General features: G+C 44.2%; 1 protein-coding gene across 1 annotated transcript in view; it reads left to right on the top strand.

The window, feature by feature from the left end:
• midn (midnolin) overlaps positions 1-24322 on the top strand; it is a 28541-nt gene extending 4219 nt beyond the window's left edge. Inside the window, exons 3-8 of the mRNA XM_084921053.1 lie at positions 447-534; positions 643-705; positions 11160-11702; positions 12948-13071; positions 13351-13665; positions 20576-24322. Of these exons, the coding sequence (XP_084777179.1) occupies positions 447-534; positions 643-705; positions 11160-11702; positions 12948-13071; positions 13351-13665; positions 20576-20838 (1396 nt within the window). The 3' untranslated portion in view covers positions 20839-24322. The remainder of the gene's footprint in view (positions 1-446; positions 535-642; positions 706-11159; positions 11703-12947; positions 13072-13350; positions 13666-20575) is intronic.
• Positions 24323-24877: the final 555 nt, after the last annotated feature.

Below are 24877 nucleotides of genomic sequence, written 5' to 3'. Positions count from 1 at the left end.
GTGTTCTGTATCACATGATTTAACTTTCATAATCACTGACAGAGCCGTAACAGTTTGGCTAAGAACGGTGTCCATGCAATTCTAGTACTTGCCATTCTTTTCATTTATAAATTTAATATGCTGTGGTCTTGGTTTCAGCATGAAGTTTTTCTTCCTCATTTGTGCAACTGATATTGTCAAGAAAAAAAAAATTCCTACCTCCACTTAGGCAAGTGCCAGTGGTGCCAAATATCCACTGCGAGCACTTGTCAAGCTCCACTATACTCGAAATTGAAATATGACAGTGCAATCAATACTTCTCTTTCGTGGAGCTTTACACCCACAGCTCTTTTCCAAAATAGTTTTGAAGTCCGTCTGCACCCCCTGGCTGAAGGGTGTTTGTATGTCTGAAGAGAGAATATATTGTCAGCACAGTCTAATTATCTTGTTCTCCCCAATCCCTGCAGGCGACTAAGTTCAGGCAAACTCCAGGATCTAGGCATCTCGGATGGGAGCAAGTTAACACTTGTGCCAACAGTTGAAGCAGGATTAATGGTATGGATTCAGCTTGCTGTGAATTTATTTTAGTTTGGAGTCCAAATCTAAAGAATGAACTTAAAACATTACACATATTAAACTTTGTATTTTATTCCTGTCATGCAGTCTCAAGCATCAAGACCAGAACAGTCAGTAATGCAAGCTTTGGAGAGCCTAACAGAAACTCAGGTAAGGATTTATATGTGTGCCTGTGCATGTGTGTGTCCGTTGAGCCTAAATCAAGGCTGATAAAGCAAAGTTGGAATCCTGCAACTTAAACTGAGCTCCAAATTTTTTGTGTGCATATTTGCATTACGGCTAAAGAAGGTGGAAGCTTCAGTTAAGCACAGAGCAACACCCAGATATGGCAGAGATGAGCCGGCTGTGCAAGCCTCTTTGCTTGTCTAATCTCAGCCTCTTAAACAAGCCAAGCCAAGCTAGACAACCAGTGTGAGCTGTTAGAACATAATAAGCAACAACACCCTCCTGTATCCTAGTAACATCTGTGATAGTGTGTGTGTGCGCAAGCATGCACAGCCCTGTAGGAAGCTAGCGCGAACACCACTCAAGAAGAACTTATGTGCTGTTGCGAGGGCCAGCACTTACTTCCATCTTTCTGTTTACGCCTTTATCTATAATCTCTCTCCGCTTCTTCTGTATTTCACGGTCTTGACTGACAGGCACATATACACGAGCGCACACACGCAAAGGCGAGTTTCCAGGAAGTGTGCTGTGGCTGCATGGAGACTGATTGTAGTCTCACTCACTCATACACAGAGTGCTGGATCATCAGATGACAGTCTTCTCACTCAGTATTAGCACAGGGTTCCTGGAAGCCTAGTGTGCATGCACAGGCCAAGTGAGGCCTACACCCTGTGCTTGCAGTGAAACAGTTCTGTAGGCCTGCTTAAGTACAGTATGTATTTGAGTCAGAGCGGCATGACTCACCAAAATGATCAATAGTGAGTGTGAAGTTTAAAAAAGACTCCGTGCTGGCCACAGAGAGAAACCGAGCGAGAAGAGAGGCGATAAGGCTGAACGCTCACAGACAACAGTGTGACGTATGACACACTTTGCAGCTGACTGACTGACTCAGATCCACTTCCTTTTGTACAGTTGGGCAACACTGAGATGTACGTAAGTGTATCACCAATGCACTACTGTCTGATGTCAGAACGGTACAAGACGGTGAAACAATAACACTGATGTAAGGAGTTAACTGAACTCTTAACAGCGGTTACATCCTGAAGAATTTGCCCGACGCTGTTTAGTGGAATAATTATCAGATGATGTGGGCTGCTCAGTGATAGCAGAGTGTGGTTCAGTATGGCTTCTTGCCCTGCTGATAATTTTATGGTGGAAATCCTAGCCTTGGTATGTGCGCGTGTGTGACAGAGAGAACTCAGCATGCATCTCGTAGCACTGACAGCAGATGACTGCATGTGTGTAGGTGTGTGTAAGTGGATGTGTGCGTGTCTGTTATTGGATGTGTGTGTGTGTGTGTGTATGTCACACTGTAAGTAGGCTGGAAGCAAGCCTTGCCCATCATGTGGTACGCCTTTGCTGGGTAGCCAAGAGTGACTGTCATTTTCACTAGAGGCAGATGATAATTCAACCGCCGACCCAGAGGAACCGATCTCTCACTCTACCTGTCTTCCTGTGTATCTCCCTGTCCACGTAACCTTATTATACTTAGATTCGTTATGAGTCAAGTGCTTGCGTTTTTCTCACGAAATGCTTACCACACGTTACCACATACACCACTTTTGCATACATATTTATTTCACTGTAAATGGTAATCTGACGCCGGGGTACGGAACGAATAATGAGTAACAGGAGATTGATGTCACAGTAAAACACAAAAAAGGCGTAAAGCTGCTTTAGTGTGTTTATATCCACAGAAATTGATTCTTCTTTATAATTCATGAAACGAAATGGAATGATATAGATTGCGGAGAGATTACAGATCTTTGTAAGATTAGAAAAATAGGAACACAAAAGCTTTCCCTCATTTCCTATCTCCTCTCTAACTCTGGGGCTATCAAAAATCAATCAATGCACTTAGCCCTTAAAAGTGTCTGACAGGATAACTGATATGCCCATGCAACCAAAAATAGCCTGAGGGAGGTATGGGTTAGTTCTTAGAAAAAGGCATACAAGAGTTGGTTGTTAACCCCTGGACCCTAATAAGCCATCACCCCTTCAAATATTTTGGTCATGCAAGGTCTTATTTCCAGATTGGGTTCCGAGCTGCACTGAGCAGATCATCGTATGTCTTCTCCTTTATCGGGATTATGAAAAAGTCTTCAGCTACCAGGTTGTTAGTCAACAACTCATGCAGCGCATGACAGCTTCCAAGGGCTGTTTCAGTCTCCTGTGGCATGAGTTTGGGGTGGGGGGCATTTAATGGAAGTTCTTACCCAGCAATGATTAAAATGCTATTTTTTCCCACTCTCCTATGTTTCACCTCCCTCTCTTGTTTCTGCTTAGCAGCTCTCCTAGGGCACTATAATTTAAATGTGCTGTGGTTTGCAAGTCCGGCGAGCTGCCTCACTTTGACCGTGATGGCTGACTTCTTTAGCAAGGACAATCATAGCTGCCTTAATTCCTCCTCTGGCATCCTCCTAGACTTTTTTTTTGCATGACATCTAAGCTGATTTAAGCCACTGCTTCCTGACAGCCCATCAAAATACAGTTGCCTGCACTACTCACTACTCTTTTCTTATTCTGTCTGCTAAATAGCGGCTGTGTGTACAGCTTATATTTGCAGTCATACATGGGAACACACACATACACACACCAAATTGAAAGGATATATTTAAGAGGATTTATGGTCATGATGAGAGAATGAGAAAATGTCTGAGCCTAGTTGTAAAATAAATGTATACTTCTATGACAAGTAGTGAAAGCAATATTTACCATTTCTAGTCACATTTAGGCAGTAACATCAGCTCTTGATCTATTTTAGAATTTGATTATGTGGCCATTTAACACACAGGGACTATTTGCTCATTGATGCACATTGACGGTAGAATAAAAGCCAACCAGACGTCACCCTTACCATCCCTACACCCGCCCCCATTGCCCTTCCCCCCTATGCAGCCACCTCTTTGTTCCCATCCTAAAGCATGAACACCACACCGGCTCAGCTGACAAACATAAGACAATGATTAGTCACCTTTCCACTTCAAAAAGTCATGTTAGGCACAAGATAGGACAATCGTTTACTCAAACCTTCTCCCTAATCAGTCCTTCCAGTGCCGTTTGGGCTCCATCGGACTCTTGGAAGTGACATAATAATTTTGTGTAAGCTTCAGAATGTCAATTCTGAGTGTTCCAAAACAATATAAGTTATGTAACTATAGATCGGTGACACCAAAACGGTGACCTCATTGGAGCAAGCCAAGGTAGTTGTTGCTGTTTGTTCTGTAGGGCGAATTTTTAGATTGCTGATGGTGATGTTTGAGAGATCAGCTTTTAAGTGGCTTGTTTCTGAATTTAGCCAAGTTTGCATTAAGCTCAGAAAATTTTCAGGACTGTGCCCACCAACTTTTCAACCCCTCTCAAAAATTGAAAGCTCTAAAGGAGTAGTTCCTGTCGGACAGACACATCCTAGGATGACTAGTTCCTTTAGTGGTAGTACTGAGGGGGAGGGGGGGGCAAAGAAGGGCCTAATAGGCTTCAAACTCCAAAATCCTGTTGAGTGCAGCTACAGTGGTGCATACTGGTTTTTAAAATCGATGCACAACCCAGCTGGAGCGAGGCTCAGCAGGCTGCAGATTGACAAATTTTGCCTTGAACACTAACACAGACTGCTTCAGGAGGAGGCTGTGTTGCCATTCCACGTGTCCCAGGAGAATACGCTGTTACATATCTGCTCTACTTTTCTCGCTCCCAGCGACAAGCACCTCCTGTCCTCATGCACAATCTCTCCCCCCCCCCCCAAAATCCCCCTCACTTATTCCTCCTCTTCCTCTGGCTGGGATACGGCACGGTTTTGTCTTTGTGTCTACAAGCAGACAGACGCAAACTTAACAGGCTCTAACAATCTGTGGGGAGTCACCTCAGGGTCACCCTTTCCTTATTTCCTCTGCTATCCCTCCCTCAGGGGTTGCCACAGTGGGCCTGACAGGTGGAGGAGAAAAGAAAGGGGGAGCTTTGCACAAGTCAGTCAGTAATGTGTATTTGTGTTTGTGTAGTTAAGTGCTATTGGTTGGGGACAGTGGGCAGGAAGGCTAACATGGTTGAGAGATTACAGGGAAGATGAGATGATGGAAGAAAAATGGAGATAAGAGGAGAGGTGCTACTAGAAAATGAGGATTTAAGAAGTAGTGCTTTTTTTTTTAAAAAGACAAATGAACTTTGGACCTGTGTGTGTCTATGTACACAATTGTGTGTAAAAACAGCTCAATGCAAATGGTCAATATGTTTCTCTTTGCAGTCCTGCGCCCTGCACATCACCTTATATTGATGTCAGTTAATCAGTAGGATTGATAATACTGGAAATCATTGGAGAGTAATTGTATTGAGGATTTGGGAGCGCGAGGAATTGAAGAATGACCAAGTCTGCCTGTTGGTCAATATGAAGGGTTTCCTCCCCTTTTACATCCCCCAGCTTCCTCTGTCCTTCTCACTACTATTGAGATTAAGGCTTTTTATATGCATGCAGCTTAAGAGACAGAATCTTTGCTCTTTAGAATGGAAATTTCCTTTATTGTAACCTAAAATGAAAGCTACAGAAATTAATTTTGTTGCTGAATGTGTAAATCAAATCGTGCATGGAATAAAAAAACAATGCTGATCTAAAGGCCTTTTCAGTCCCTGCTCATGTAAATCCTGGCCTTGAAAATTGCATTAATAGGCTGATCATGCAGTATTTTTGCACCTGTGTAATCCCCTTTGTGATGCTTAAAATGCATAGTGGGAGGGGAAGTGCTGGGATGGGTGGAGGGAATCAAGGTGTGTTGTGGGGCAGTCAAAAGGGAGTTGGATTTGCAGGGAATTTCATTGTCCTATTATGTATATTCATCTCGATGCATGTGTTTCTGTGGGTGTGCGCATGTGCCAACATCCATTTTTAATGTTTCTCTTTGTATGTTTCCTCACTGAGCGACCAGGGGAGACTTACTTCTCCATTTTGGAGTCGTGACCGTCATTGTTTTCCATTCCCTGGCGATACAGTGCTTTTGTGATTCAAGTAGCAGGCATCGTGACTAGTGGGGCTACTGTGTGGGAGGATGGAGGCCATGTATATCACATTCGATAGCCACTACCAAGACTAATGAAGCCAGTGCTACTAGGGATATGGTGCTGCTGGCAGAGGTGCAGGGTTCAAAAGAGCCAGGTCATTTCAGTCTTTCCTACAAAAACGTAATGAGGAAATGAGAAACGTCTTAAAAAAAAAGGCAGCATTTTTGCACGATCACCGTTGCAATTACTTACCGTCTTTCTGTTAACGTTCCTCCATCTGTCACAGAATTTCTATACCTATCTCTCCATTTCCCCACACCCACTTCATTTATCTCAGAAACATGTGATGCTGTTTCTTCTTTCATTTGCCGCTGCTTCGTATGATGTTGTTTTTCCCAACTATCCACAAATTTGTCTCACCGGGTACAGAAAATGCTGTGAAGTCATTCTCTGCCAGAACAGGATCTTGATTAAATTGTATTAATCAGCTGGTGTAAATGGCTTTCAAGGGAGTGAGAGGAAAGTGAACAGCGGGGAAACGAGTAAGTGAAGATTTCTTTGGTGTTGCTTGCCTGATTTTAAACCGGATCTTGATAGCTGGGGACTAAGAGGTGAATATGCTCAGTTTTTCTGGCTAGTTGTAAGGAGTGGCTTTTGCAGGAACCCGATCGTCTTGACTTTGCCATTCTGATCTCTCCTTTCATGGAGCCGATCATATTCTATGATGGCCAGCTGTTCCTTTTTTACTCCACTTACCCCCCTCTGTTTCTTATCAGGTACTGTTACAGATGCCTATCTTTCTAATGGTGCCTTTGAAGATTCAACCCCCTCTGCCTTTAGGATTTGGGGATGATGCAAGTCATTGATTTTTTTTTTTTCTCCTTCTCTCTTTTGAGAGCCTTTTATTGCATCTTTAGCTGGTGCGTGTCTACCCAAAGACTATCAATAGAGTCCTGGTGCGATCAAAACATTTAGGTCGATAGGAGGGTTAATAAGCAGTTTTTGAACCATACCTTTCCACCTCGCTGTCCGGCAGGTGAGCAGCTGCACTGGAACCAGAATATGGCTGGAGGAGCGACTTCCTCCTCTCGCAGCTTCTCCTTCTCCTCCCCCGCCCGTCCCGCCTTCCAATCCTCTATCCTCTTTTCCCCAGCACAAAGCTGCTCAGTTGTTCATGAATGTCAGCTCAGTGCTGGCAGCACTCTCTATCTTTCCCTCCCTCTCCCTCTCCCTCTTCACCCGTCCTTAGACTCTCAGCCTCTCTCTTCCTCCCTCACTCCTTATCTCCCTTCCTTAGTTCGCTTAGTGTGCAAAGGAAGAACGACTGCAAATGAGTTCCTTGAACCACAGGGACCCCAATAAATAAAACTGTCAGCCAGAGATGTCGAAAGGGAAAAAAAAAAAGAGGGAAGGAGCCAGAGGCGCACTCTCACTGAATATTTCATCACCCACCACCACTACTACTCTGACACCTTACCCTCATTGCCAGCATCCCCATCCCCCCTTACCATCCTTGTTCCCTCCTTTTTTCATGCCATCCCCCCCTTCTCCTTCTCCTCCATCTTGTCTCCACCCCTCCTCGCCCAGCTGCCCCTTATCATATTCTCTCCCATTACTGCATAGCAACCAAAGTATCATACAAACCCCACCTCCTGGACACCCAACAACTAAAACAAAATGGCTGAGAGCACTGTTTCTGGGGTCACTTGTTAGAGAGGTGGGTCTGACGGCTACTAGATGGAAGAGCCATTTTTCAGTACCTGTATATTGCTAAATAAGCTTATCCGTGCAGTTTTTGGTGAGTATAATCAACTATGTTTGCGGTCAGGAAATGCACGCCTTATTTGTTAGGCATGAACTCCTCATGCTGCTGCTTCATTATAAGGAGAACACTGGAGTGCTGGTTTCTTTCTGTCTGCCTTGACAAAACCCGGGGTCTCCATTCTCCTTGTCCTATGACTCTCCTTTATAAGTTGCTTTCATAAAGGACTGGAATTTGTACAGCGTCCTTCAAAGACCAAGGTGGAAATAGAATTGGAGGTCTGTTGCAGACTTAAAGACAAGCTATGAAGCGCTTTTTTTGTTTGCCTGTGATGTTCCACAAAGTGCTATCTGGTGTTTGTCCTGACGTCAATGGTAGCCAGCCACGTTGGCTGTCTTGACTGTGCTCCTGAGAGCAGACAGGCATGTTTGGACTGTAGCTGAGCTTGCCAGCTTTCTAGCAAGACAGTGCCCCTTTTCCTCTCCACCCCCCCCCCCCATCACACACACACACACACACATATATATATATATGCATGCACTCTCTAACGCTCTCCCCTCCCCTTGTTTCTCTCATAGTCTCTGTCCGTCTGGAAAAGGCTTGTTGTTACATGATCACTCTCGCCAATCTAGCCTCTGGCAGGCAGGGCGCACTGTATCATCCTCCGCCTCCTCCCTTCCCTTAGGAAACGGGCCCTATTTCAGGTGTTCCACTCCACAGCTCCCGGCTCCCAGCTACACAAGCTGTTCGCCCTCCTTTTCGGGAATTGTCAGGGAGACGGCGTGTCAGATGAAAGTGATGTAGCTGTTTGGTTTGGACGAGTGGAATTCCACACCTGAACGTTTAATTTGGGTCTTTCTGATAATGTTCTGGAGGAAATCAAAGCCAACCACAAATATATGAGAGTGTCCGATGGAATTATAGTAGTTGAGATGTCCCCTGTCATTTTCCCTGAGATGTCTGTGTTTGTGTGGGTTTGTGGCCTTTTAATTTCTTGCCTAAAAGAAGAGGTTCTGGTGGGTGGTGTATGTATGGAGACCCCATATGAGTCACATGGTCACACACATTTTTAGTTCTCATATACATGTGAAGGTTTGTGTGAGCAACTTCTAAATTGACTTTATGAGTCAACGACTGAGACTCTGAGACCTGGAGTGACAAAAATCAACTGGAGGCGGGAAAGAAGGAAAAAAGGTGTGAGGAAGCGAGCTTGCTTCTTTCGCAGGCTAATTTAAAACCTGCTATGTGGTGTTGGGAAGTAGGAGTACATGAATTCTGTCTTGTGGTTTTGAATAATCCACCCCAGTCATTATAAAGGTAATCAAGCCTCCTCTCTGTTTGTCTTGCTGTCATGACAGTTGGTCTTTTTCCTCTCACTTTTGCTCGCATGTGCTTGTATACAAAGAAAAACAGTGATAAAGCAAAGATCCTGTTCATACTTGGCTCTTGGCGTCTTGGATGTTCCTTTCTTGGAAAGAAATAGAAGTACAGCTTTGCAGTCTCCTTTGGTTTCATGCAAATTTTGACCCTATGACATTCACTCTGACCAGCTGTGGAGGTACCCAGAAGTCATGGTGGTCGTTCCCTCCCCCTCCATGTCACAGCGTAAATTTGAGCAACATGTATCCGTTTAGCAGCAGTTGCATTTTCTCTGCAGATAAAATCAGATCTGTGCAGGGAGGTAAAAACTGATCTCACATGGTTCCTGGAAACAGGATTCTGACGCGAAGTGTGAAATGTAACCTGTTTGAACTGGACGTCGACTCAGCCCGAATATATTTGGATCTAGGATCAGAGGTCTATAACGTATACCCACAGGGGTGTCCCCCCCTCCCCACCTTCTAAACATTGGGTTGACGATCTCCCTTGGGGCTTTCGATTTGTATGCATGCCGCTCTGTGTGTTGTGGGCTGACAAACTGTCGACACTTACTCTTGACAGCTGTCAGTCACAGACACAGTCATTGTCTCCTCCCCCTCCTCTGGTCTTTTCTTCATCTCTGTCTCTCCCCCCACCCACCTTTTGGAGCAGGCCTCCCCATTAGGTCTCAAACACATGCACACCTCTTCTCCTGACCTTTTATGTATGGAGTTTCCTAGCGATGTCACATGTAGCCCCCTGCGCTGTTCTCCTCCTCACTTCACACCCCACCTCGCGCCTGCTGAGCGTATCGCCTCACCACGATGGGGTAATCGTGGTGAGTGTGGATTGTCAATAAATCATTAGTGGCTGACTTTACATTCTGAGAAGTTTGAGTTTCCCTTTATCCAGCAGCGTATTTTATTCCGATTTTTGCTCTAGCCATCAGATCATCCCAACCCCTTAGTTCTTTCACCTGCCCCTCCTCTCCCTTCATCCTCTTTTTCCACATCATGTCAATACCAATGTCCAAAGGTCACCCTGGCAACAGAGAGGCAGCGGTCGATAGAGAAATAAATAAGCAGAAGAAAAGAGAGAGATGTGATGGAGGGCAGAGCCTGGTGATTCAGAGGGTTAACTACAGGCGAGCATCTTACAAGGACACTCCAAATATAAGTCCTTTGCTCAGAATTTATTTTTTCTTTTTATATATTATTTTCTGTGCTTTGTTATTTGTATATATCTATCCCTGTGCTCTGTTCTGCTTTTCTGTCCTCCCTCTCTCTCTGGGGACTAAAATCACACATGCGGTAGTGATTGTTGAAATCTTTTTGGAGCGCCACTTTGTATTTGCTAGTGCTGGCCATTTCTGCTTGTTTCCATTTAGGGAGAACCTGAGTCATTATTGCTGAGTCTTCAAGACCCACTGAAGCTTTGACTCCTGAATCACACTCACTTGGGGGAAAAAAAGTAAATAAATACATGTCAGACTCTCGTTGCTTGGACTTCAGCAGCAAGTCACAATACACAGCATGAGAGCCACAGGCATACAGGAGGACGACAAGAGAGGTTTTGTTATTTAGCACGAATATTCCAGCCGAGTCGTGACAACTCTGTACTTGTTAGTGTGTGTGTGTGTGTGTGTCCATCCAGGCCTTGGGTGGGTCACTGAAGGCCCCCCACACTTGGCTCCAGTTAGCTGTTGCCAATGCTCCAAACATGGGCATCCCTTCCTGATCTGCTGCAGATTCACAGACAATTGACTATTCTGTGTTTGAGATGCAGGCGGGGTGGATTTCCTAAACGTGGGACTGATTTTTCAGGCCATGGGCCAAACAGAAGGGTGGCCTTTGTCTTTGAGCTGAATAACCCTGCTGACTAAGAACGGACTGAGTGGCAATGGGAAGCAACGAATAGTGGGTTCTATTTGTGTGTATGTGTGCGTTTTCCAGTAGGCCTCCCTATCCATTCCCCGCCAACAGAAGTAAATAGATGACTATTACAGACTAGTGTTTGACTGCACGATGAGCTTATGTGGTGTGTCTGTGTCTCTGTGAGAGGGGTAGCTCAAAGAGCTGTTGTGTGCACTGTAACTGGCATCCATGGCCCAGATTGTTCATTTACTAAGAAGGAAGTCTGTATGCATGGGGAGCCTTTCTAGTGCCATAGTTTTTACAGTGAACAGTTGTAAATGCCAGAGTGGCATTAAATCTGGATATAGAGCATCATATATTAAGTTAGACTTTGTCATCTGGCTAAGCTGTGTTGATACCTTGCATAAAAGCAAAGACATTGAATCACTTAACCCTTTTTCCCCTTTCTTTATCAATAGGTCAGTGACTTCCTGTCTGGTCGCTCTCCCCTCACCTTGGCGCTGCGTGTAGGTGATCACATGATGTTCGTCCAGCTCCAGCTGGCAGCGCAGCAGTCCGGTGGTCCCCAACTCCAGCACAGGCACCTCATCACCCGGGGAAATTCGGAGGGACAGCCCCGGGTTCCCCACACTCACCCGCACTCTCATCAACACCCCCAGCATCCACATAATCACCCCAGCCCCCACTTGTCCCATCCTCACCCTATCCCCTCCTCCCCTTCTTCCCCAGGATCCCCTTCTTTTCCCCTGCCCTCCACACACCTCCAGTCCCTTCCTCCCATGTACCACCAGTCGCCCTCCTCTGCTCACTGTAGCCCCCCTACTCCTCCACCACACTCCCATCGCCCATCCCATGTCCCTGGGGGTCTTTTCCGCTCGCCCGCTCATCATCATCACCACCCCCACCACCACCATCACCACCACTACCACCAGCCTTCCTCAGGCCAACCCAGCCACGAGATCGGCCAGGTCAGCCCTGTAGCCCCAGTCCTCTGCCCTGAGGTAAGCCTCAAGAAAATATTCTTATAATTCTTCCTAAGTAGTGTTTTTTTTTTTTTTCTTTAATAATAGCCAATCACAGCATAGGATTGGTAAGATATTGTCTTATATTATTTTCTCAAATAAAAGGGTTCAGTAGTAAAAGTAGGTACATCTTTACAATACATAAGAAAGGCACAGGCACTTGGGCTGCCATGAGAACGATAGAGTGGATGGGTTATGACCATTTGACCCAAGTATCATCCTCACAACTAAATCATTCTCCATTAAATCAATTAGATTAATGGGACATCCTTGTAGCACGAGGGTGAACCCGTGGTTTAGTCAGCTCTGAAGAAGCGTTACGTGTGTGTGTGTGTGTGTGTGTGTGTGTGTGTGTCCGTGTGTGTCCAAACCACAGTACATTTGTTCATCACTGGAGTACACTGTGTTCCCCAAATGCATGCAAACAAGCCAGCACATGCGTACACCATGAGAACACAGCATTCATATGACCTCAGTCTTCCCAGGGTAAAGAGCAGTGGGCTAAAATTATAGGAGCAAAAGTGTTCTGGTGTTGTCATTTAACTTTCAGCGTTATGCTCATTTGTTTACCTTAGGATAACTTCATGAACAGCTGCACACACACGCAGAAACACACTTACTTCTGTTCTTCAACCCAATGTGCTGTTTATATTTTCTGTACCTCCTTGAATAGTGAATGGTAACCAAATATCAGCGAACTGTGTGGGAGAGATGGTTCACTACAGGAAAAACAAGGAGACAGGCCAGTTTAGTAGTGAGAAAACGGATATGGCTATTCCTCATCAGGCTTTCACATGCATGACAAAAAGACACATGCATACGCACACAAAGCGTTTTCTGGGGGTTTCAGTTTTGCTTTCACATGTCAGTTGAGCAATCCATGTTAAGCCAAAGTGAAGTTGTGAGGTGACCATCTTTAGTTTGATCACAGTAAAGTAACCAAATACCTTAAGTCTTAAGCTATATGGCATGGCAGCAAGCTTAAATTTCCTCTTGTCTGAGGTTTCTTATAACCATCAGCCTTAACTGCAGAGGTTAATTACACTGTGCAAATGGTAGTTACACCCAGAGGTAAAGGGTAAAGGTCACTGAGGGAGCTCCTGAAACAGTGATTTTGAGTTTTCACAGCTTTTACTGTAATAGATCATATGCCCTTGTATCCTCAAACATGTTTTGGTCTCACTTTATGCTCTTTTAATAACACTTTTCTTTCCCCCCCTTCAGGCTAACTGCAGTACCAACAGCTCCAACAGTGGCACCAGTTCCTCGCCACGCTCCCGTAAACCCGGCGCCATCATTGAAAGCTTTGTCAACCATGCTCCCGGAGTCTTCTCAGGGACTTTTTCAGGTAAGAAAACAGAGCTGCCATTACTGACTTATGACTTATTGTTACTTTAAGCATAAACTGTGCACATAGTGAGATCCAGTTCTAAGATGCCTCTTAGTAGAACTTGACAAAAATTTAACATTTTCTTCTCTGTTGGGCCTTTGTTTTAGACTTGTACGCATGCCAGTTTTAAATGTTTTAATTTTTTTTAAAAATCAAATGATATACAAACATTATACAAACAAATATAACACGCAAACATTATAATACTATTTTGGTCTGTTTTGCTTCCTCTCACAGGCACTTTGCACCCAAACTGCCAGGACAGCAATGGGCGTCCCAGACGGGATATTGGGACCATCTTGCAAATCCTCAATGACCTCCTGAGCGCCACACGCCACTACCAGGGCATGCCCCCCTCCCTCACCCAGCTCCGCTACCAGACGCAGTGTGGTTCGCCCACTTCCCCATCCCCCTCGCCGCCTCCCTCCTCTCCAGTTGCTGGCATGACGGGCCTCTCTGCCAAAGCTACCTCTGTGCCCGCCAGCAGCCCTCCTCCAGCTCTGCATCCACTTGTGCAGTGCGAGAGCCAGATTCGCATGTGCAAACCCCCTGGTGAGTGACTCCACTCCACTCCCCTTCTGCACATGCAAACATGTCATGAGCACAAACAAAAACACCCCCTCACACATTAAGTCATTGTGCATCCCTTGAAGCCCTTATGAAGCAGATGTTCCTGCAGTTGCCACAGCTTTGGAGGAATGTGTGTGTGTGCATATGTGTGTAAAATTGCATGCAATTTAGAACCCTGTCAGTGAGTTCTGCATTTGCCTCGCAACCTACTGAAGAGTTCATTGTTATCTTTGTCTCTGTTTCTGTTCTCATATCACATCATGTTTAGCTCAGTTCTGTTGGGATGCTTTTACATCATTGTTTTCAAGTGCTTATTTTCATCTCTAAAATACTGACAAAGCGAGAACAGAAAAGTCAGATTAAAGAACAAAAACAGTCATGCATATGTGTCTCTGGAGGTTTTGAAGCAGATGAGAGAAGAGGAAGAGAGCGGAGGGGGAGGGGGGTCTTCTTAGTAATGCAATACTAGCTTCTCCAGACCTGTTCAGTCAGGCTTCACTTGTCAGGCAATGGAGTTGCCTTTTTGTCTTTGTGAGCTGAGGGGATAGGTTTTACCCCTTCAAGCCTGGGCTGGGCTGTGTTTATATTAGAACAGGTTTGGGGTGATGTAGCCTACCTCCTAAATACGGGCTGCAGCTTGGGCATGTATAGACCTCAACATACCCACGAGAGTTTGGTCGAGGCAGGTGTAAAGTTCAGATGATGCCATTTAAGGACTGGGCTGGGATGTTTTAAAACCTCCTTTCCTTACAGCGACACAGGATGTTGTGTGTCAAACAGATGTCCAGCGCTGATAACATCCAGTCAGCATTGTAAGCTTGGCGTGAGTGCACTGAGGAAAACATCATTGTCCTCTGCCTCCTTATCTCAAGCTAGTCTTCAATGAGCTGCTAAATTTGCACAAAATTTACCAGCGTAAGTAGAATTGTCTTGTGGGAAGGATTGTAGAAATTATTAATTAATGTTTAATGTTTTCTTCTGTTTGGAAAAAGCAAGAGCATACATACCTATTGTAGGCTGGCTTTGTTCCTTGTTTTCTGACTTTTAGTTGTGAGCAGAATGAAGTATTTCAGTTGTCGCTTCTAAACACTCACTCGCTGGGAATGTCCAGTATTTCACTGCATCACCCTTAGTGCATTTACAAGTATTCAGTGAACAGTTGGAATAACACAAGCTTATTTTCCTAACTCAGGAAAGACCATTCCTTTTCTGCCCCCACCTATTGACTCACCCCCACCCTTCCCCTCTTCTCCCAGTCTTGTCATTTCTCGTCATCTCCGCTCAGCCCAATGCCACTGCCCCCACCCCGATTTGCTATCCAAAAACAGTCTGTAAAATCCATCTCTCTGTCTTCCTCCTAATCACCCCCTTCTTTTTCCATGTCTGTGTTGTGCATCAATACATTGTCTGTGTTCATTTGGCCTTTAAATAGATTTATTCCAAAATGCAGCTCTGAAAAGAATTTGCTTTGTGAACTTGAGGCCAGAGAGAGGAGGAGGGGGACAACGCGGAAGATGGGGGTTGTTAAAACCACAAAACTAAGCCTCCATTCATTCATTCATCATATGGGTGTTTATATCCTGTCCGTCAGTCCACCAACTGTCCACTCATTAACCAAAGGCAAAGGGTGAAAGAATAGCCTGTCTACTGCCATTTTCCAGTTTAACTGGCCTGAACCAACTTCCTGCTCACAATATGCACTTCCAGAAAGCCTTGAATGGTGACCTGTCCAACTAAGCCTGGTTAAGACAATGATTGTCCTGGTGTGTTGTGTGAACAGGGGCTATGTGCCTGTTTGTATCCTGCTCTAGTTGGTGTTCTAAGTATGCCGATGACTAAGCGGTCTCAGTCGGTCTTATCAGCCGACACCTGATGGAAGACTTACTGGACTTAACACCGCAGCTTAACTCTGCTTCACAGAAACCTGCCTTCATTCAGCTACAGGAAAAAAGCCTGCGCTTCCCAGCTGCCTGAATATGTGTGCGCAATCAAACTTGGGTTGAGAGAGCCTCTTGAAAATGTCACATAGCTTTTCTGTCTCCTGAGAGCCTTTACCTTTTGGTGAAGAAGAGGAATGTAAATAATAAAAAAAAAAAAAAAAAAAATGCACACACACTCCATCACAAATTTCCTGGTTAAAGGCTGTGGCGACTAGCTTGGTTTCATGGTTTTGCTATATAGTATTGCTGAGTTCTAGGGCTTTTTTTAGACCAGGACTTGTGTTGAATTTGAACAGGAGGGTTTTAGAATGGCCTGACAGGTTGATTGTTAGCTAAATTCCTTTGCTGAGTAGGCTGGACTTCCCCAGCATCCCCCCTACATCCCACTAGCCCCCTGCCCAGTCTAACCCTTTGTGTGGGGGCCAGGGACAGGGGCAGTATAGAGGGCACCAGCCTGAACCATTGTGGGACAAAAGAGGGGAGGGCTATGGGATTATAGGGCTGCCTTTTAGTCTCACTCCCACTGCAGCTGGCTTAGCTCAGGCACACAGAGAGGGGCAAAGCGGGGGCAAAGTTGGCTCTGGAAGCTTCTCCGAACCCCCTTCCTCTCTTGTGTCTCTTCCACATCCCTTCACCACCTCCTAACCCCTTTCGATTTGACATGTCAGGTCATGTTAGCTTTGTGCAGGCTGGGACTGCGCAAGCCAAAGGAAGAGGGAGGGTGGCAGAGAATGAGGGACACGCATAGAAGGAGTCTTTGCCCTTAACCCCACTGCGTCCTGTATTTAAACCCTGACCTGCTTAGCCGAGGCATGGCACATTATCCACTGGCAGGCTTTAGCTCCTCTCGTCACACACAGACATTTGCCGGGACACACGTGCACCAGTAACGCAACAAATGCCCCAGCGATGCAGCACAGCACAGAGATACCTAGCAAAGCCAGCCAAGCACATCAGGTGCCCTTTCATTGTCGACAAGGAGAGCAAGAGGGAGAGAGAGAGAATGCAAATGAAGTCTAAAAGTCATTGAAGAGCTTGTGTCCCTGCAGGGCTGTCAGTGCCCTTTCAGCAGCTGTCAAAGTGCTCATATTAGCTCCACTTTGATTGGTTGCTTAAGAATATGTCCGATTTGTTTAATTTTTGCTTTCTAGTAAGTAGAGCTGGGTGGGTTATTTCCAGATGGGTTGGTTTTACGGCTGAACTTTGCTCTGCAGACTTTGAGCTACTGCTTGACTTTGTTAGGTCAGGGCGATGCGGAGCATTTAATCTGAATACACATGTTAGAAGCACTAATTTATACCTTCTCCAGGTAAAAGAGGAAGAAAAAGTGCAACATTAGTGATGTTCAATAGTGGCAGAGTGGCACTATTCAATAGAATAGAATTCAATCTTCCAGTTGAATTCTATTCTACTCTATTCTAGTTTATTAACATATTATTTCCACACAATAAAAGGGTTAAAGCAAATGTACTTTCTGATTCAGGATCGTTACAGTATTTTTGCATGTTAAATGTGCCACTATTATTCCCACTTGTAATGAAGACTGGCTTCAAACAAGCACAGAGAGATGCTAAAAGAAACCAAGAGTGATTTTGCTGCAATGTGATTTTCTTTCTCTTTGTCTCCCTCCTCTTTCTTTCTGTGTCCGTCCACCCCTCCTTCTCTACCCTGGTTCCCTGGATGCTGAGCAAACACAATGTTCTCTCTGCAAGATCACAAGACTTATCAAGACAAACAAACAAACAACAGCAATAAGACAACTGTAAATGAAGGCCAATCTTTATACAATCAATAAAAGGAGAAGCTCCTTTAATCTCCCTCTCCGTCCTGCACACTGCAGCCCCTCCTGTCTTTTTCTCTTTCTCCATCCTCTGCCTCTCCTCCTCCACCCACCTACTCCTCCCACCCTCCCTCCTGTTTGCTCCCTATCTCAGTCCTTGCTGTGTTGCTGGGCTGGGCTCAAAGGCAAGGAAAACTGACTCATCGATTATTCATAGATCACCCCTTCTTTCTCTATCTCTCTGTCTTTTTTCTGCCTTTCTCTGCAGTGCCCACTGTATTTACTACAAGGCTTATGTCAAAGTCTTTGGAGATGAGTTTGGGGAGGGCGAAATGTGCTGCTTCAGGTTGAGTTTTAGTGTGAAAGGCAGGCAGGGGAGTGGTTAAAAACAGAGAGGAGGGGAAAAAAAGAGCCTGGTGTTTCCTTCCTCTGGGTGCCCTTGACCCATCTTCTGTTTGAAATCTTCCACTGTGTCTAAGAAAAGATCCGTAGTTGCTTCCTCATCCGTCTTTTCTGTGCCACGGTGGGTTGTGTACGAGTGTGGATTCTCTCTCTTGCTCTACAATTCATTCCCTATGTCTTTTAGTCACCTCTTTGGGTTCTCCAAGGTTATTGTGCTCACGTCAAGCTCTAGTCTTTGCAGTGAGGCTCCAGGCAAGCCTTTGCGTATGTGTGTGTATAGTCTGTCCTTCTTAGCCAGCCCTAATAATAGCCCTAGTGTCATAAACATAGTCTGGAGATCCCTGCGGCCAGCTGTGTCCGGCCTAGCCGCCCAGGGCTCCGGTAGTGACGCTGATGAATGGCTACACACACACTTAGTGTAGCTCCAAGCACATTCCCAGAGCTCTTGCCAAGCCAAAGGCCAAGACCTCCTGCCTCACCACCAAACTGCCCTTTATTCTCTGTGTGTGTGTGTGCGTGCGTGCGTGGTTTTTTTTTTTTTTTTTTTTTTTTTTTTCTTTCATATTGTTGAGCCGTTTTGGTAAATTACCCCTTTTAGAAAAAACAAAATCATGACTGAGGAACTACCTTCGTGAAATACAGGCAGGATTTAAACAGAGACACTCCAGACAAACAGATTTTCTATGTGGGCATGTGTTGGCTTTCTGCCATTTCATTGTTTATGGCCATATTCTGACAAAGCTGAAGGGCGGTTTCACTTTTGACTAGTCAGAGCAGGGGAAGAAGGTGTAGAAGGGGGACCAGAGAGGTAACAAAGCCTTGTGGCAGAATATATGGATGTCACATGGAGCTGAGGCAGCAGAACAATGGCTTTAATGTAGAAGACCACCCCCCATATCCCCCACCCACCCTGTGGTGTACCCCCCCCGTTCTCCGCTGATGACACATTGCCCTCACGCACAGCGTACAGAGCATCTGGATGCACGCATACATTTATATCAGGACAGAACATATTGACAGGAAGTGGAAAAACCAAGTCTGCCTGTGTGGCTGTGTGAAGACGTACATGTTTCTGTTAACTCTGAGCCGCTATTCACATCCTTTGTTTTCAAAAAGCACCATTGAGGCTGCTTAGTGGCAGTTTACTTTAGTATGCACTGGTAGACAGTGGTGAATATTTATTGCTGGAGAAAAGGCTCTGGGCTGCTCGATCCGATAAGCAAATGAGGGAAAGAGGTAAATTAAGCCCACACAGAGTCCGGAATTCATTCCGATGAAGGGGGGGGGGGAAGCAGAAGAGGGCACAATCGATTTGGAAAACTGACACCTACGGCTGATCCTTTACCCTCCACCCTCTTCCTCTGTCCTTTTCTCTATCCCCCTTGCCCCTGGGGTAGGAATTCCTTAACCCACACCACCAACCCCCACCTCCACCGCCAGTCCCCTGCCTGTCCCCTCCTCCTTTTTCTTCTTCACACTGCCCCACCTAGCTGTCTCTAGGGAGATATGGGGCAAGAACTGGAAGAGGGAGGGGTAGAAAAGGGGCTTTCTGTGTGTGTGTGTGTGTGTGTGAAGGGGTAGAATAGATGGAGTGGGGGGGTAAGGTCAATGAGTGGAGAGTAGGAAGCTAAAGCCATAATAAAGAAAAAATGGAAGGGGGGGGGGGGGGGGGGAGAAAAAAAAACAATCTTTGCTTTCCTCTCGTCTCTCTCCCTGCTTACAATTTCCATTCGCTTGCATTTTCTATTGAAAGCCAATAGCGTTGTCCTGGACCCGAGATGGATGGCTGCACTAGAGCTAAGGTTTAATCAATAGGTCTTTTTAATTTGCCATCGATCCACGTTAAAAGCTACTGTGGCTGTTGGTGTGTGTGTGTGTGTGTGTGTGTGTGTGTGTGTCTGTCTGTCTGTCTGTGCACCTGTGACTGTGTGCAGCTGTGTGTAGTTCAGTGCACGGGTGTGCACATTGTGTATGTATTTTTTTGTGAATACATGGTGTACCCAAATACGGATGTGAACGTTTGTGTGTGTGTTGCGGTGCATGCAGCAGGCGCAGGGATGGCCACTGTGCTTCGGTTTATTGACATTTTAGCCCATTATTTAATTCCCAGACAGATACTAATGGAGCTAGCTAATAGATTGCGGTTGCTTTCCCCTCCTTCTGAGGCCCTGAATATACGTATAAATGGAATTAGACTCGACTTGGCTGGTGTAGGAAAGCATTCACGGTGCAATGCAAGGCCGCTCCCTTGAGACTAGACTCTCCTATAGGCACATCAACAGCTAGAAATGCACTTAGGAGCAAATCCAGTCACTGAAGCATGCCATGGGTAATTACGTTTGTAAATATCATAGGCAGCTATCAGAAAGTATCATGTCTGTCAGGGGTTTGCATCTTTTTGACCCTAGTAGGTATTTCAGCCTTGAGAAGGTCTCCCCCATTCACTGATAAGGGGATGAAATAGCACTGTGGAGGCTAATTATACTCTGTGGGGGAGGTTAACCACCAGATTCCAATGTTACATTGTGTGAATGGTGGATGTGTGTTTGTGTGCATTTGTGAGCCAAGGTTAAGAGCCTAGCATGTTTTAGCATTATCATCAGCTACACAGGCACACATATTAACACCCCCCCCCCCCCCCCCCCCCCCCCCAATTCCTCCAGAGCTGTTAAGAGAAAAGACAATTAAAAAAACAAACAAAAAAAAAAAAACATTTGCTATGTAAAGAAAAATACCTGACTGTCTTTCTACTCTTCTCTCATGTGTCCAGGTGATCGTATACGTCAGACAGAGAACCGCGCAACCAGGTGTAAGGTGGAACGTCTGCAGCTCTTGATGCAGCAGAAGCGTCTGCGCAGGAAGGCCAGGCGGGACCAACGGGCTCCTTATCAGTGGCTGCCCAACCGCAAGGCGGGACGCAGCAATAGCAACAGCAGCATGTCCAGCGAGGGCTCCCTGGACCTGGACTTTGACGATTCCGTGTGGAAGCCCGATGTAAAGGCTGACTTGAAGTCCGAGTTCGTCATGGCCTGAACCATGTGCAAAGCATTGCTTGGGATTTCCTTAGAGATAATTTTGAGGGAGCGGATTTGCAGGAGGTGACATGTAACTTCAGAGAGGAAATCACAGTTGTCCTTGCGACAGTCATCTGTCACATGAAAACAGGCTCCCTGCAGACTCTAATCTCATTCTGCCCTTCGTGGGTGACCTTGTGAAAAAAAAAAATAATACAGCAACATTAGCAAAAGAACTTTCTTGTGATGCTTGGATTTGGACAGGCAACTACTGGACTTAAAAGTGTGCAAGACCTTTTTTGGGGGGTTTGATTACAGAGACCATACCTGTACTTGAGTATAGCAGAATTCAGTGGGTGGTGGTATTTTCAGAATTTTTGTCTTTGTTTTTTTCTTTTTAAATGCACTCTGGGGAGAAATGAAGAGATCCACACTGGACATAACAGGACAGGAGCACCAGAGGCTTCAGTGTTTCCTAATCAGAAGAAGGGCAGAACTGCCGGACTATGGATTATTTCAGTGGGCATTCTAATTGATCTCAAAACTCATCAACAAGAGTCCAGTTTTTACCTGTTACGGGGTGGTTAAACCTTTTCTTTTTCCACTTTTAAGCATATTATTATATTTTATAAACAAAAATATGTAGCATTGTTCACAAAGCATTCAGGTTTTCATATAACAGTTCAAAGTAGTTTGCACATATTCTTGATTTATAACAGCTGGTCAAAATGTGCAAGGAGGAGGAAGAGGTGGGGCCTGACATAGAATAAATAATAAATATGGAAGTATTGATATCAACCTCAGTGACATAGGGTATTGATAGGAATGATTAATGAATACACAAAATAAATGAATATTAACAGAAAGTGCTTTAGAGGATTTTAAAATCTTTAAAATGTATATGAAAAAAAATCTATTTTTATTTCTCTTCCTATCTGCTGTTTTCAAAAAACAGCAGCCCTTTGTGGCTTTAGTCAGATCGTTGACTACCAACAAATATGTGCATCCATTCAATCATTCATTAGCTCATTCATGCCTTTTTTTTTTTTTTGTCTGGCCACAACAAAAGTTACAGAAAGATCATTTTTCATGCAGCCAACCTCATGTGTTACAAACCTGAAGAGACTGAGGGATTTCGAGTTTGTGTACATAAATGTGACAATTGGCAAATGCTTGTTAGGGCGTGTGTGTGTGTAAGTTTGTTGTAAATTGATTTTTAGAATATCCTATGTTTTTGTCCAGTTGTCTTCTCTCAAACGACCCCATACGTTCTCAAATTTGTGAAGTTCAGCTGCCGTGAGCACATGGCCCACTACTTTGCAACATGACTGTATGAAAAAGCAAATTGGCTCCCAGTTTGATGCCCAATTGATGTGTACCTGTTATCACAAGTTCTCATAATGATGCCTCTATTTTTTTTTTTTTTTTTTTTTTTTTACTGGCCAAGAGGGAGGCGAAATGGGGTCTTTATCCGGCATCATTATCTAGTGCCTCCACCAGTACATTCATTGACATATCAGGTTAGGCCTTTCACAGTTTTGCTGCTACACATGGGGACTTAAAATGTGGGGGAAAAAAAAAAAAAACAAACACGGGAGGGAAAAGTGACTTTCCTTTGCATGCAGAAGTGTGTAATTATGCTGATCTTTTTTCTATTGATGGAAGAAAAAAACGAAACTGGTGCTGTGGAAATGAAGGTTAACAACATGCATGAATTTGTGAAGAAAATAAACAATGCTGCTTTTGTTGGCAAGGTTCTTTTGTAACGTTTAATTTTTTTCAATGTTAGAACAACCATGTCCTGCTTAAGTATTACGACGCAAAACCAAAACGGATGAAGTTAAGTGTGGGCTAAGCTTTGTTGCTCGGCACTGAATATTTCTGTTGCGCGCAGTGAAGATGATGATGTGATGATGAGCAAAGAGCAACTGACTCTCTCTCTCTCTCAACTCCTTAAAAGCTGGTTCTTATCCCCAATGACTTTCAAGGACCCAAACAGCCTGCAAACTGTTAAACCGCCTCCCCTCCTCCCAGCCTGAATGCCAACAGAGGCTCACGTGGATGCATTCTCACAGGGAACCAACAGACCTGAGGATTTACAGTACTGTCTATCAAACCTACTCAAGAGAAGCGTCTGGTCTGTCTGATTGACCACCCAACCACGATTGCACTCCCAGAGATTGCAGTGAGAGATTACCTTTTTGGTGAACCTCATCTTTTTCTTTTTTTTTTTAAGTGGCCTTACCTTTCACTAAAAAAATGAGACACTTGGGGACAAATGGGGGTGGGAATGTTTCCTGTTTGTTTTTTAAACTTTCTGTGCATATCGATGTTGGACACCGTTTTTGTCACCGAGGACACTGGGCATCTGTCGTTTAGTGCTTTTAGCTGGTGGAGTCTCTATTATGTCAAGGCTTCTGTGCCTTAAAATGTTGCCCTTGCAGTGTCAGTGTCAGATTTGAGCTTGTTATTCATTTTTTCCCCACTTTGTTGGTTGATACACATGACTGCAGTATTTTGCAGCAATGAGAGTCGTAGATTTTCTGGGTTAAAGCTTGTTTGAGTGAATCAAATACTTTTCAAAAGTAGGTTTTGTTCCTCAGATATGGTCTTTGTCCCATTTCATTGTGTTGCCATGCTTGTTGGTCTCTGTTATTCAAACCACACATCCCTCTTAACCCAGTCCCCAGCTGCCAACAAGCTGCAAAAAAGCTATAAATCTGTGTAACTTTTATCTGAGGAAGTTTACAGCACAGAACGTAGATGACAAGAAACAGCCCAGATTCAAAATAAAAGGTCCTATAAGGACTTCCAAGACTACATGCACTTCCTATTTCCTTGGATCCATCATTTTTAAAGGACAATTAAACCCCTGCCCCTCCCAAATGTTCATTTTGGGTTGTTTTTTTTTGGTTTTTTTTGTATATGTATGAACTATACTCTGTGTGTGCCTCACTTCTGTGTAAAACTCAAAGATGAAACAAAACAAAAAAGATGACAAAAGCATTACAGAGAGGATTAAAAACAGTATGTTGGTGGAATTCTGATCACGTCATTTAAGTTGCCTGTTCTTTCTTGTAGCCAACTATTGAAAATAACAGGATTCAAGAATACAATTTACAATGTTCTAGCTCTAGACCGGTGTAGCACATGTGTGACTGTATTAATTTATAAAACCAAAATGGTAACTGTGAATTATGTATTTCTTTGTGCATTTTTAAAAAAAAAACAAACAAAAAAACAAAAAAACTACAAAAAAAAAATCAGTGGAAAAGGTTGTTGGGACGTGGAAGCAGCTGATGTTCATGTCCGAGAAAGGGAAACTTTTTTTTCTGGTGGAGTATAATGGAAACAGAATGTGTTTCTGAAAAAGAAAAAAAATGGAAAAAGCGAAAAAAATATATGAATATATTTTTTTTTCTTAAGCAATACATTTCAGTGTGACTTGTGATAGAACATTTTCTTTTTTTAGGTAATAAATAAATAACAAAATGAGTACATCACATTGTCTCCATGAGTATTCATTACTTACTCCTTCAATATGACAAAGTGATTTTCATCTGAGATCTGTTTCATGAGGTATTTTGATAATAATAATGATAATAATAATAATAATAATAATACTTTCAAAACACTCAAGGACACTGTACACAGCAGAATAATAAAAGCAACATTAAAGCAAGCAGTTTACACAATCATAAAAGCATAAGACATAAAACAAATTTAAAATAGCAGAGTGGAGAGGTTATGTGGGATAAGCTATTTTGAACAAGTGAGTTTTGAGTTGGGACTTAAAGAGAGAGAAAGAAGTGATATTTCTTAAATCAGGAGGGTGGGAATTCCAGAGTCGAGGAGCAGAGCAGCTGAATGCCCTGCTCCCCATGGTGGCAAGACAGGGAGAGAGAGAGAGAAAGAGAAGAAGAAGATCTGAGACACCGAGATGGGATGGTGATCTGAACCCGATCAGAGAGATATGGAGGGGAGAGATGATGAATAGCCTTAAATGTATACAGGAGTATTTTGATGTGAGTGAAATATGAAAAACTTGAAATTTCATT

This window comes from Perissodus microlepis, chromosome 23 (genome assembly GCF_051167445.1).
Source record: "Perissodus microlepis isolate ML-2025 ecotype Zambia chromosome 23, ASM5116744v1, whole genome shotgun sequence".
In the NCBI taxonomy this organism is placed as follows: Eukaryota; Metazoa; Chordata; class Actinopteri; order Cichliformes; family Cichlidae; genus Perissodus; species Perissodus microlepis.
The sequence above is the reverse complement of the archived record's forward strand: the minus strand, read 5'-3'. Positions and strand labels throughout refer to the sequence as shown.